At 42.0% G+C, this 14241-nt stretch overlaps 1 protein-coding gene and 1 long non-coding RNA gene across 2 annotated transcripts; one reads left to right on the forward strand and one right to left on the reverse strand.

The window, feature by feature from the left end:
• Positions 1-582: 582 nt before the first annotated feature.
• tor2a (torsin family 2, member A) lies at positions 583-6921 on the reverse strand. Its single transcript, XM_021605578.3, has 5 exons — positions 6353-6921; positions 3893-4158; positions 3453-3628; positions 2819-2946; positions 583-2701 (listed from the first exon to the last, which is right to left on the reverse strand). The coding sequence occupies exons 1-5, from the start codon at positions 6489-6491 to the stop codon at positions 2457-2459; spliced, it is 954 nt and encodes a 317-aa protein (XP_021461253.3). The 5' UTR covers positions 6492-6921; the 3' UTR covers positions 583-2456.
• A 4632-nt stretch (positions 6922-11553) lies between these two features.
• On the forward strand, positions 11554-13664 carry LOC149982792 (uncharacterized). Its single transcript, XR_016496557.1, has 6 exons — positions 11554-12462; positions 12550-12600; positions 13064-13125; positions 13242-13299; positions 13381-13458; positions 13557-13664. It is a non-coding gene; the product is annotated as an uncharacterized LOC149982792 (long non-coding RNA).
• Positions 13665-14241: the final 577 nt, after the last annotated feature.

Consider the following 14241-nt stretch of genomic DNA (forward strand, 5'->3'; position numbering starts at 1 on the left):
GCTTACCAAGACGACATTGAATGTTCCTGAGTGGCCTAGTTACAGACTTAAATTGGCTTCAAAATCTATGGCAAGACTTGAAAATGGCTGTCTAGCAATCAACAACCAACTTGACAGCGCTTGAAGAATATTGTACAATCCAGGTGTGCAAAGCTAATAGAGACGGAACCATAAAGACTAACAGCTGTAAATTGCTGACAAAGGAGATTCTAATATGTATTGATTCAGGGGGTTGAATACTTATATAATCAAGATATATTAGGGTTTCATTATTTTTGTTCTACAAAATGTTAGATTTTCTCCTCCACTTTGATATTACAGATTATTTTGTGTAAAACTTTGACAAAAAAATACATTTTAATCCCACTTTGTAACAACAAAATGTGTAAAAAGTCAAGGGGTGTGAATACTTTGAGAAAGCACTAATCTTTCAGCTAAAAGTTGGTAGAGTCAGGGTTACTGGAATTAAAATTGAGGGGTAACAACTTATAACTACATATGAGACGAAGGTTGAGACTGACAAGACAATGGACAATTTTGTTCAAATGCAGTTCTGGATATTCCCAAAAATTCCCACAAAAGTTCTCTAATGCATAGGTGCTCTTTTATTTATGAAAAAAAACACGTTTCGACCACAAATCGGTCTTTATCAACGCTTGCTTTCTGGTCTGCCTTTTCACACTTCGGGACGTGTTTAGTTTCAGTCAGGAGCACATTGTCCACTGTAGGATTAGACAAACAGCATCTTTATCAAAAACATGTTTGACACAAATATCCAGATACGGACAAACGTGGGTTACAGTCACCACCTAACTACTTCAATCTGTTGTTGGTGTAAAGCTTTCTCTGGAGGCATTAAGAAGGGACAACACTATATAGATTTCTATAAAACTTGAAAGTTTCAATTGCCTTAAAGCAAAATTGTAAAATAACTGATAAAGAAACCAAGCCTATTAACTTTGATAACTGATTTTGGTGGAAACTTAAAACAAACTAAAACATTTTTAAACAATTACATTTCCTAATAAATATACAGACAAGCGAAGGTAATAAGATATTTTCTATTCTGTTCTTAATAGTGCAAATTATCTAAACATTAGTTCAAGTATAAAGAAGGCAACCCTTTGATTATCCCACTTCCACCAGCAAACAATTATTGACAACCTACACAGCCTGCTGTTCAGAGATCCCTATGAAAGAACCGACTCCCTCTGTCCAAAACTAGTCTGTAAAGTAACACATATTTAGATTTACAGTTTGTCATCATGTATCAGTAAAATTAAAGGCATATGCATTTTTCAACAGCATATCAAAATGCATCAAACAAAAATGTAAAAAGTAAACACTGTTTTTCTGTACGTCCTAATTCAAAGAATGCCTAAGTATTCTAAATATTATTTAGGCTATTTCATCATAAATTGAACTTCTAGGGCATCATCCATACAATATATACATTATAATTTCAAACCAACATTTCTCAGTTATTCTTTGTTTCTCTTTTCATCAACAAATAATTTGTCAAAGATTCTTAAAAACAGTGATTAAAAGAATAATCTTCAATGAAAAACTCTTGAGATGTTCAATTCGATCTCCTTGGCTATCAAAAGAGCCTTTACTGCCACTTAGTGGCAAGAGGAGCACACTTGCTCTGCTCCTAGTTGCCTGGTCATCCCACCATGATAACGCTTGTGCATTCAACTTTCAAGTAATGACAGATTGTTTCAATTTAACAAAACCAGGTAGACAAGGATATATGACACAATGCAATGCTAACATATCCACAAATCCATCTGACTGTAGATAATGGGCCTGATTACCAAAATCCCAAAATATCCCTTAACATTACCTGTTACTTTCCCCTTAGAATATGGCCTGCCTTTTGGTCAGCGTTATACTTCCCTGGAAGAGTCTATTCCTATTGGAGGAAGAACACATCCCTGAATGAAGTCACAGATCACTGGTTCATTTTGACAACATTTAGTGACCCGTCTCCTTTCAACCAGGGTTAGCTAGTAGCAATAATGAACATTGTGAAACCATGATGCATTCCCCTACGGCCACACTACACTCAGAACTTCCATTATGCACATTTCTGTTTAAAGGAAAGGTTGTTGGATTGGAGGTAGAGGCTGGCTCTGGATTCCAGACACTGCAGAATATCTCTCCTACGGTTTCTGAACTGAATCCGGGCCGGGGGATACATCACTAGAGATTCACAGTAAAAATGTGATCAATGTTACTGTTTCTGCCTTTGCAGCTCTGACCTTGTGTGTGCAGACCACCTCAAACGTCTACATGCCTCTTTGAATACAATCCATCTTCTCCTGTTTGTAGTGTGGATATATAGATGATCTTCATTGAGAAACAGTTCAGTTCACCGTCTGATAAAATCCACCCTAATCAGATTGAGGCTCTGGGAACAATTCTAACAATTAAAAAATGGCTTTCACCTTAACTCATAGGAAGAGGTTGACTTTGGCCGGCACAGATTTACAGCCCTTGCAGGAGAAGTGTTGTCCCTGCTCGGGCATGTAGACAACGGCTCCCCCTACTGCCTCCACCACATCGGTGCGCTGGCACTCACCCCGTTGGCAGAGCTCTCTGCGGGCACAGCGCTCCACATGGCGTCTGCCCAGGGGCAGGAAGGGCACAAAGCTGGTCAACAGCTTCTCCTGGATGATGCTGGAATGGAAGAATCCACCTGGGGGGAGAAAGACAGGGCTGTTCAGAACTGTTAGAACATAATAACATAAAACTTTAGGACAGTTGTATTCTAAATGGATGGGGCTGTTGATTGATAAGTCAATTAGGCTCTTACTTCTGCTGTTATTGAACACTGCCTGTGAGATTGCGTCCTCCAGATCCACCAGCCTGATCTCCTCTCTCTCCTTGCCAGCCTGCCGGGCCTCCAGGGCCATTTGGTGAATCACCTCCTCCCCAATGGTGCTGCAGCCACAAAATACAGCCAGTCAGTCAAACTTTCATCACAATACAAACAGACAAATTGCTTAGCGGTATCCACCGGCAAATAGCAGGCAAGTCCTGATGGATGGGGCAAGTGATCCTGATGAGGTGAGACACACACACATTGAAGTCCAGCTTATAAGCACTTCCATTTCAGAACCAAATGACAGTGAACACTAACTCATAACAGGGGCTTTGTGATACAAATTATTTCTAAAACCTACATGATATGCTCCTGTTGTTAGAGCAATAACCAGACCTCTCACAGAATCAGGGCACTAAAAGAACACTTCTCGACTGAACTGCAGTAGTATTGTCCAATTCCCTGGACAATGGCTAGGAATACAGGAACTCTACAGGGGATCGATCTACTAAAAAGCACAATGATAGTTCAACATCCAAACCTTCAAACGTAGGATATTTACAGTAACCGTGAGATAGACATTCAGTCAACTACCACAAGGCCATCTACATCAGCCTACTGCTACCTGATGAAGATGTAGATGGCCTTGCGGTAGTTGGTGCCGAACACGGTGTGTGAGGGCCCGAGGAAGGGCTTCAGGATGTCGATGACCCCCGGGGGCATGTTCTCCATCTCATCAAAGATGAATATAGAGCGGGCACAGGCCGTCAAATTCCCCTGCACCCAGTCCTTCAGCTCCAGCTAAGGGACAATAGGGAGGAAAGAGTCAGAACCACTTAGCAATGCATGAAAATAACGTTGTTTCACAAGGTAATGAATGGCTCAGACATACAAAATGCAGGAAAGGTTGTGGTTACAACATAAAGCTGTGACTTGACAAGTGCACATCAAGCTGATTGTAGGGGAATAGTACTGTCTCAAACGGTGGGCATTTCAAAGGTGTGTATGTGTGAGCACTAAGCAGTACATGATACTCTGTGGTCCAAGTTGGGAGAGATGCGCTACCCTGTACTGTTGGACGCGGTCAGGCGAGGGGAAGTGTAGTGTTGGCACAAACTGATGGATGTAGGGGCTTCCCATAGCCGTGCCATACAGGTGTCTCCCCAACATGGAGCTGACCAGAGTCTTGCCCGTCCCTGACCCCCCATGGAAGGACAGGACGAGGGGCCGGTCTGGACTCTCCTTCTGAAGGAAGTTTGCCACCTCCTCTGACACCGTGTCCTGGGCCAGATGCTGTCCGTAGAGATTCTTATACAGATCCCATTCCAAACCTGGGAAGATAGATTTGCAGAGATCAAGGTGTTGGACTAACAAAATGTAGTTAGATCAAGACCATCAAACTTGCCATGATTTCAGTATGAGAGCAGGGCTACAAAACAAAACACTTGGCATGCACAGATATGTGAGGGAACAGTCAAGCGAAGATAATAACCCCTTTGAAAGGTTTCCTTCCCCTTTCATCTGTGAGTGTAGTCTGTTTGCAAGCTAGCTAGCTAACAAGAAACATCTAAGACAGCTGGCAAGCTAGCTTGCTCTGATCCATTGCACGACAATAACGGGTTGCCTCTGCGCTCTCACTTGCCAAGTAATCTTTCATAGCTAGAGGATTTGTTTCCCCAATTTTGTTTAGTGGCTGGCATCAATATAGTTTTGGAACTTACCAAAAATGTTTTATTTTACCTTTATTTAACTAGGCAAGTCAGTTAAGAACAAATTCTTATTTTCAATGACGGCCTAGGAACAGTGGGTTAACTGCCTGTCCAGGGGCAGAACTACAGATTTGTACCTTGTCAGCTCGGGGATTCGAACTTGCAACCTTTCAGTTACTAGTCCAACGCTCTACCCTGCCGCCCCAAAAACTATACACTTAGAGTGACACAGCGCAGAAGAAACTCGTTGTTGCCACGCGATGAACCAACGCTAACTAGCCTATGCTGATCAGACCAGACACGTCACGTGCTTTGCAAAATACATTTAGAAATCCATGTTATTCAATTATTGCGCCAACGAGTGTCTGCGTTGCCAAGGGCTAAAATAGAAGTCCTTTCAGATTGCACTGCAAGTCCTGCCTCTCCCATCTCCTCATTGGTTTATAGAAGCAGATACCCACGTGCCATCTCCTCATTGGTTATACCCAACGTGGGTGATTGAAAGACAAACTGTTTTGCCGGGTCGTCGTGGTAATACTATGAAAGTTTAGATGCCAATCACCATATAAGTTCAAAGATGAAAAAGCCTGGAAGGAGGAGATGACTAGAAATGATTCGGTTGACCGTTTTCTGTGTGGATTAGTTGTCGGAGTAGAGGACCTTGTGCATTTCAGGTAAAATAACAACTCAATGTTTATATCCCAGGACAAATTAGATAGCAACAGCAAGCTAGTTAAATATGACAAATTAGCTAGGATGTGCAAGCTAGCTAGCTAAATTGCCATACATGTTTAATGCTTTTCGACCTGTCCCCAAATTAATGTAATTGGTTCAGAGTTTGTTTTGATATTTTAACCTGCGTGTCGTGATTGTGTTAGATGTGGGGGGACAAAATACATTTCTGCACGATGGCACACTCGCGCAGCCGGTTTGGGTTCCCTGTAACAGTCTAATATAATTAGCTTGTTAGCTAATGTTATTATAAAGATTCAAAACTTGTTAACTATACTGAACAAAAATATAAATGCAACATGTAAAGTGTTGGTCCCATTTTTCATGAGCTGAAATTAAATATCCCAGTAATTTTCCATATGCACAAAAAGCTCATGTGGCGTCATGTGGGCGAGCGTTTTTTTCTGATGTCAACGCTGTGAACAGAGTGCCCCACGGTGGTGGTGGGGTTATGGTATGGGCAGGCATAAACTGCAGACAACGAACATAATTGCATTATGAGATACCGTGACGAGATCCTGAGGCCAATTGTCGTGCCATTCATCCGCCACCATCATCTCATAATGTACAGCTCATGTCACAAGGATCTGTACACAATTCATGGAAGCTTGAAAATGTCCCAGTTCTTCCATGGCCTGCATACTCACCAGACATGTTATCCATTGATCATGTTTGGGATGCGCTGGATTGTCATGTTCCAGTTCCTGCAAATATCCAGCAACTTTGCACAGCCATTGAAAAGGAGTGGGACAACATTCCACAGGCCACAATCAACCCTACGCAAAGATGTATTACGCTGCATAAGGCAAAATGCATATCTGTATTCCAAGTCATGTGAAACCCATAGATCAGGGCCTAAATAAAATACTGATTTCCTTATATGAACGTTAACTCTGTAAAATCATTGAAATTGTTGCATGTTGGGTTTACAATTTTGCTCAGTGTAGCTAATCATTTGCAGAACCATTTAATATCACTACGTTCGTTCGCTAGTTAACTCTAGCCATGGGGTCTTCTTACAAACAATAAACTGGAGCAGCTCACCAGCTGGTTAGCTATCTAGTCATAGCTTCCGTTTTCTTACCTCGTATATTTGGTTTAAAATCACAATTGCAGTCAGAAGATATGGTACAGCTGATGCGTTCAAAAAAACATTGGACACCGGGGGAAAAATAAAGTAAAACCATCAGAACCAGCTGTATAGCGGCCCTTCTGACAGCCATCTTGCTGGTTATGTGTCTGACCGCCGAGAATCTGTTGCCACGCAATCAAAATGTTCAAGTGTCACCGCTAGGGGTCGTCGTTTGTAGTTTTATTTTCTTCTATATTAGTTTAAAAAACCACCGCTATGCTTAACATGAACAGCAACTCCCACAATACATCTGAATAAACGAAGTCCGGAGCAGTGAGTTCTGTCAAGGCGAGGGATTTCCGACTGTTTTGAAAGCGATCAGTCGTTGATAAAATATCAAACTTTACTTGGTATTGCGGCGGTTCGGCACGTCTGTGCTGTGATTGGGTTAGAGATGGTAGGAGACAATGATAGAGAAGAAAGTGGGGCAGGTATGGAGCATAGTGGTATAAATAAAGGAGGAAGTAAGAAAGAGAGAAAGGGAGTATGGTTAGAAAGGAAGCAAGATGCAGAGGGGAGACAGAAAAATAAGTTTGAAGAGAGCAACATAGTTTCCAACGCTAGCGGCATTTCGGAGGTAGAAAGTGCGGAGGAAGGGCAAGAAAGACATGTGGTTGAGGAGGAGCATAAAGTGATTCTGAAGTTTAGGGAGGAAGGGGACGATGAGTCCGATAAGGTTGACGGCTGTGATAAAAGAGTTAAGAGATGGGAACTTGTTGGTGTTCTGTACGGACATGGCGCAGAGAGCTCTCAGAGGGAAGCTAATATGGAAGTGTAAGGTGGTGTTGAGCTGCTGGAATGATAAAGGGGCGATAACAGGAGTGCCTGTGAGTGTTAGCACTAAAGATGAGGCGTTCTAGTGGATGTTCAAAGATTGCAAGCAACAAGGGGTGGGGGTTAGGTTAGATAGCCCATCTTCTGTTACACTTCAAGGACCAGGTACTGTCAAATAAAGTAACCATAGGATATGAGTTATTATGTGAGGGCTTATGTACCAAAGCCTTTAAGATGTTATAACTGCGGTTTGGGCGTGTGGCAACAGCCTGTAAAGAGAGAAATTGGTGTGCCAGGTGTGGAGGGGAGCATGAGTATGGGAAGTGTGGGGATGGTGTACAATCGAAGTGCTGCACCTGTGGGGGTGCTCATAGTGTGGCATATAGTGGGTGTGAGGCTATGAAGCAGGCAGTGGAGGTGCAACAAGTGAAAGAGGAGTGTCATATGCTGAGGTAGTGAGGGTGGTCCAGGGAGATACAGGTTCAAGGGAGAGATGTGTAGGAGCATCTAGACCAGGGATTACGGGGCAGGTGGGAGGCGATATGGTATACATAGAAAAGAGAAAGCTGGTGACGTTCATAGCAGGAGCTATCAATAGCACTGCTGAAGTAGAGTCTAAAACAGAGAGGATTCAGCTAATAGTTAAAGCTGCTGGGAGACATCTGAGTATGACAGGGTTGACATGGGAAGAGGTTTGAGACGACCTCAATCAGCTGAGGCTGGAGTCATGTTTTACTGGATCTTAGTTATGGTGGTAGTACTACAATGGAATGCTCGAAGCCTGTTGGCTCATGGGCAGGAGTACAAGCAGTTCATTGTATATATGCCAGCTAAGCCTGATGTGATTTATTTGTGTGCAGGGAACATGGCTCAAACCGAATGTGGAGTTTATCATACAGGGATATCCAGTGGTTTGTAGGGACAGAGATCTAGGGAGAAGGGGATGTGTCACCTTCATAAAGAAAGTACTTTCCAACAGGATGCTAGGCAGAGGTGTTGAACAGGAATATGTGGTTGAGAGGAGGGGTGATAGTGGTAGTGAACTACTATAAAGTCAGATATTGGACCTGGAAGTGCTGGAGAGGGTTGAGGGCCAGGATAGAAGTAAGGTTATGTGGTATGGGGATTTTAATGCCCATGACACGCTCTGGGTGGGAAACGGATGGATGGAAATGGCCAAGTGATGAAAGATCTGGTGTGCCTGAATGATGGCAGAGGGACCAGGATTTATTTAGCCACAGGGAAGGAGTCTGCCTTGGACCTCACTCTGGTATCTAGTGCGATGGCAGGAATCTGTAAATGGGAGGAGTCAACAGTAGGGAGTGATCATTATCCCATAGCATGCACAGTAGCCCGGAGGGAGGAGATGTCAGTGGATGGAGTAGGCAGGAGGGTGTTTGGAAGGGCAAAGTGGGATCAGTTTCAGGAGCTGAGTGAGCAGGTGATGTCTTAGGTGGATATGAGAGGGGATGTGGATAGTATGAATAACTGGGTGAGAACAGCGTTAGTGGGGGCAGCTACTGAGGCTATACCTAAGAGTTCAGGGAGGAGGAGGAAAGCAGTCTTATGGTGGACGGAGAAGTGACGGGCAATGTTTAGTAGTAGGAACAGGGTATTTAGAATACTGAAAAGGACGGATAACTAATTTAAATTTTATTTAACTAGGCAAGTCACTTAAGAACAAATTCTTATTTACAATGATGACCTACCCCGGCCAAACCCGGACGACGCTGGGCTAATTGTGCAGCGCCCTATGGGACTCCCAATCACAGCCAGATGTGATGCAGCCTGGATTCGAATCAGGGACTGTAGTGACGACTCTTGCACTGAGATGCAGTGCCTTAGACCACTGCGCCACTCGGGAGCCCAGCTTGATTCAGTATAAGCAGGCCCAGACCCTGGTGAGGAGAACTATCCGTCAGGCAAAGAGATCATGTTGGCGTCGGTTCTGTGACACCATTGGAAGGGCGACACCTGTGGGAGAAGTGTGGTGGATGATTAAGAGGATGAGTGGGGTCAGAAGGGAGTGAGATTATCCAGTGTTAATGAGTGTAGAGGATTTGACAGTAACATGAGAAGGCAGAGATGATGACCAAAGCGTTTGTCGAAGTGCATAGCTCGGCAAATATGTCAGAGGGGCAGAAGGGGGAGAGAGAACGAGAGAGGAGCACCCTGGTATGCTGGATAGTAGGGAGGATGTAAATGATGCATTGAATGCACCATTTACCATGGAAGAGATGAAAAGGGCAATAGGTAAGGCTGGGTTAACTTCACCTGGGAAAGTGTGCTATGTTATGTTGGTCCATCTTAGTGATGAGGCACTGGATAAGGTTTTGAAAAATAAATGATAGTCCCACTAACCGAAAGCCAGATGGGATGGTGTATCACTGTAGAATGCTGTTGTAGCCATGCTGGTTAAGTGTGCCTTGAATTCTAAATAAATCACAGGCATTGTCACCAGCAAAGCACCCCCTCAGAATTACACCTCCTCCTCCATGCTTCATGGTGGGAACCACACATGTTGATATCATCCGTTCACCTACTCTGCGTGTTACCAAGAGTCAGAGGTTGGAACCAAAAATCTCAAATTTGAACTCATCAGACCAAAGCCATCATCAAACCCATCAGACATCATCTAATGTCCATTGTTTCTGTTTCTTGGCCCAAGCAAATTTCTTCTTATTGGAGTCCTTTAGTAGTGGTTTCTTTGCAGTAATTCGACCATGCATGCCTGATTCACGCAGTCTCCTCTGAACAGTTGATGTTGAGATGTGTCTGTCACTTGAACTCTGAAGAATTACTAGAGGGGTTGCTATGTCATAAACCCCTGAAGTTCCAGAATGTAATGGATTACAATGGCAGCCATTATGGTAAGGGAGAAATCCAAGCAAGTCTAATTGGAATGATCACGAGCATTGTAACCGAACCACAGCAGCTTCACCCAGAAGATTCATCATTTTCTTGCCACCACACTTTGAACCGCAGAAGATTGAAGCTTGTGAATGGTTTAGCAGCGTCTGGGACCAAGACGATTGGATGCACGTTTTGTAAAAAAAAAAAACTATTAGAATGGAGCAGGCATCCACGGCAGACTAGAAAGGCATGTTCGTATTTTTTCACCGGCAAACCATGGTCGACAAACTCAATTCCCTTCCCAAAATGGCTGACCCTTTATACTGTTTTAAGTAGGTTCATGTCCATTCTAGTATTCTAATTCCTAATTCTTTGGGCAGACCATAGAGAATGATAGAGGTCTATAATGGGCAAAAGACAATTTTAGCATAGACTGCGCCATTGCGGGCTTCAACCATTTTATTGTAGTCAACTGGGTGGGACTTCCAACTTCATTGGCTGATCCCTCCTGGTGACCATTGGAGTCATGCCCAACCGGGTCATAAGGAGGGATCAGCCAATCATGAAGAAGAAAATGGACTACTTCAAATTGGAGATTGCCTCAATGGCATTGCCCATGCTGTCACAGAGGCTATAATGGCACAGATACAAAGATGAGTCCTCTGTCTATCTCTATAGGGCAGACTGACATAATTTATTTTTAACGAGTATCCTGGCTACGGAGTATCCTGGCTACGGGATACTCCTTTGTCATTTAAAAAGTCTCACCTTGTGACCCATTCTATGTATCTGTTGTTTGTCATGTAGGTTGAAAGGGGTGTATCTTGGCTATAAAATACCTTTGTACTTTTGTCTCGCCACTCTCAACGGATCATTAGAAATGGTGAATCGTTGACAAGTCATTGCTATTGCAAAGCTCTCATTATTAAAGATTTAGTTTAAGTTTACCTCTGACTTGTGTGATAAGTTTGTCTCTCCTCATTTGATAGTAAAGAAATGAACCACCACATTACCATATTCATTGAATTTCAATCTTAAAAATTAATTTGAAGAATACATAGAATTTTGAAATGGTTCTCTTTGGCCTTGGGTGGTATAAGGAAAGACAAATATTTTGTTTTTATTTTCTTCATTACAGATAGGCTACATCAAAAAATGTGACAGATATAATTAATTTTTAACTGTTCTGGGAAGAATTCTTTAGAAATAACTTGTCTGACATGTTTATTGTTACATTTCTTATCCCGCAAACAACATCCATCTATGTTTAAGCAGTACAAGACTAGAGAGAATAGCATTTATGATTGTACAATATTGCTTTGTGCGACAAGGAAATCATATTTTATCATAAAATAATTATATCTGAGGATATTACCACTTTCCTCTAAAAGATCTGTAACAGACCAAATATTTTTGTTCATCCTTTCTTCAAAGAATATGGTCTTGTTACCAGGGTAGCCGAGAAGCCCCTGACTGCAGTGTGCAGTTCGGGGCCGGGCTCAATGTGGGCGGAGTCAAGCGCGTTTAACCTGAACCCTTCCCATCTCCAAGGTCACCCAAGTTGAGGTTCACGTCGAAAGTATTAACGTCAACGAAAGCGAATCTTAATCGAGCCTAACCTACATGGATAAAAATATAAACCATGGAAGTGAGACTGTCATTATGCATAATGTACTTTTGTAATATTAATGTTATACCAGTGCAGTGGTATATTTTTATATAACCAACTACCGCACCGATGTTAGCACCCATTTTCACTTGAGCTAGCTAAGTAGCAATAGCACCCTTTTGCATGTGAGCTAGCTAATTGCTTACAATGAGGGAATCTTATTTGGACAAATTTGCCTACTTGAGCAGTAAGCCTAGGTTTACATGTACAGTTATGTAATCGATTTGATTGTTGATTTTCTGTGTTTCAATGTATGCCATGTGTTTGGCTGGCTCTAAATATGTATCTTTGATGCTGACGGCCATTCCCTTAGTTACACCTAGTGAGTCTACACATAGTATATACAATAATGAAATCACCTGGTCCCAACATGCATGGCAAGTCAAGAAAAGTAATTGTAACTTGTCCACACTGCAAACTGAAGTTAAATAAGAAAAACTTCAAAACACATTTACGAAGAAAGCCTACACATTGCTTTGAAACAGTGTCCAATGAAATATTTTTGGCATGTGAGTGCATTGATGTGAGAAATGGTGTGTTTGCAGTCAAAAATAAATGTTCTGGTCCAGCAACACCCATAAATGTTGTTTAAAATAGTTTGGCTAATTCAGTTCCAACTGTGTTGAAAACTGTTATGCATGCTGGAGTATTAAAAAGCTGTTGAATTGTACTTTTTCTTTACTTTCACATACACTGTGTTGACAGAAACATTGCTCAGATCTTGTCCCCTGGACCCTGGAGGACTTCTGGTGTGGATGATGTTCAGGTTAGATATTCCTTTAAATGATTCCACTGAACTGTACCATTTGATTGTCATTCCTGTATTGAAAATGGTACCTTGTTCACACCACAGGATCTACCAAAGCAAGGTTTCTCAAACAACTGTGGGGTGTTTGTTGTGATGGTAAGATGCTATTCAGTATATTATATTAGTCCTATATTCTGTTATAACATAGGAAAAGTTAGTAATATTTCTGTGCTTTCAGCAAGCAAAGCACACTATTGTTATTGCTCATACTTTTTCTTGTTTATTATTCCTGACACTTTTTGGGACCTATTTCCTACAGTTTTTACACTACATACACAATTCATACATCAAACTCCTGCAGAGCTGGACGCTGATGTGACATGCTGTGACTTCTTGGGGGGGACATCTTCTACATCCTAAAATACTTTTTTTTTGGGGGGGGGGGGTTTATCATTATTGTTATCAAACTTAACAACCTACTTAACTTACAGTACACTCTGTACATTGCAATGGAAGCACAGTGTGATTTCACTGAGGTATGTATAAATTATGAAATTCTCATCACTAGTGGATATAATGTTTTTTTGGTAAACCCATTCAATTATGTGAATTTTCAAAGGAAAATACGCAGCAAACTAGGCGATGGCGGTGCCTAGTTCTCCTGCAGAACTTTCCCATACAGTAAGTCTTGAACATTACAAAAACTTTTCATTTGCATCCTTAAAATCACTTGTTTCACTGTAGCCAGACTGACCTGAATATATTGAATGTATGTAATGTATGTCACTTCACTCAAGGTCTGAAGAAGAGAGGTTGAAAGATCGAAAAAGGTGGCAAAAACAAAGCACACTACAGGTAGGAGGTGTCATGATGAGTGGTATAGTCTTAAACCAATGTTTAAAGACTTCAACCCCGGCCCTCTCCAATATATTTCAGGATGATGTTGAAGATGTCCCCCCCCAAGAAGTCACAGCATGTCACATCAGTATACAGCTCTGCAGGATCAGGTACTAGGTAATAAGGCTATTAGCTAAATTAAGGTGCATTCTTGTACACACATCCCAAGAGGTTCCCTTACATTACTTAATGACCACAATCTGTTTTCTTTCTAGACGATACTGAAAACAAAATGCACGGCAAACTGGGAGCTGTAAACTGGGAATGTAGTCTACTGTGTTTAAGGCTTAAGGCATGATGCATGGTGAACTGGGAGCTGTAAACTGGGAATGTAGTCTACTGTGTTTAAGGCTTAAGGCATGATGCATGGTGAATTGGGAGCTGTAAACTGGGTATGTAGTCTACTGTGTTTAAGGCATGATGCATGGCAAGATATAATAGTTGTGATAACTTGTTGAGTAGTTATAGATAAAAACCCTTTAGTAATAGGGGCATTTGTTTGCATGGTGGTATTGTGAAAGTGGGGTGTAATTTGACTTGATCACCCAATGAGGCTCTACTCATATTTATTCTTCCTTTTTCTTCAAGGAATCAGATGTTCTTCAAATTAACACCCTAGAGGCAGCAAGGGAACGACAAAACATTTAAAGGCACCGTTTACCTCCCTAGTGTAGTTTGGATGGGTGGGGTAGACCGCATTACAACCCTTAAAGAACTACGGTTGTATGATGGCCTGGATGAAGAGGAACATATTATCCTCTAGGAACCGTTCATGTTCCAGCTACAGAGAGATTATGAGATGTTCTATGTGGAGGCAGTTGATGTTCTATGTGGAGGCAGTTGACAACAAAAAAATGACTGTCTGCCTCTTTTGAGGAGTAGGAGTGAAGCCATTTTTGA

The sequence above is a fragment of the Oncorhynchus mykiss genome, chromosome 6, assembly GCF_057628025.1.
Source record: "Oncorhynchus mykiss isolate SJ-2025 chromosome 6, ASM5762802v1, whole genome shotgun sequence".
Taxonomy (NCBI): Eukaryota; Metazoa; Chordata; class Actinopteri; order Salmoniformes; family Salmonidae; genus Oncorhynchus; species Oncorhynchus mykiss.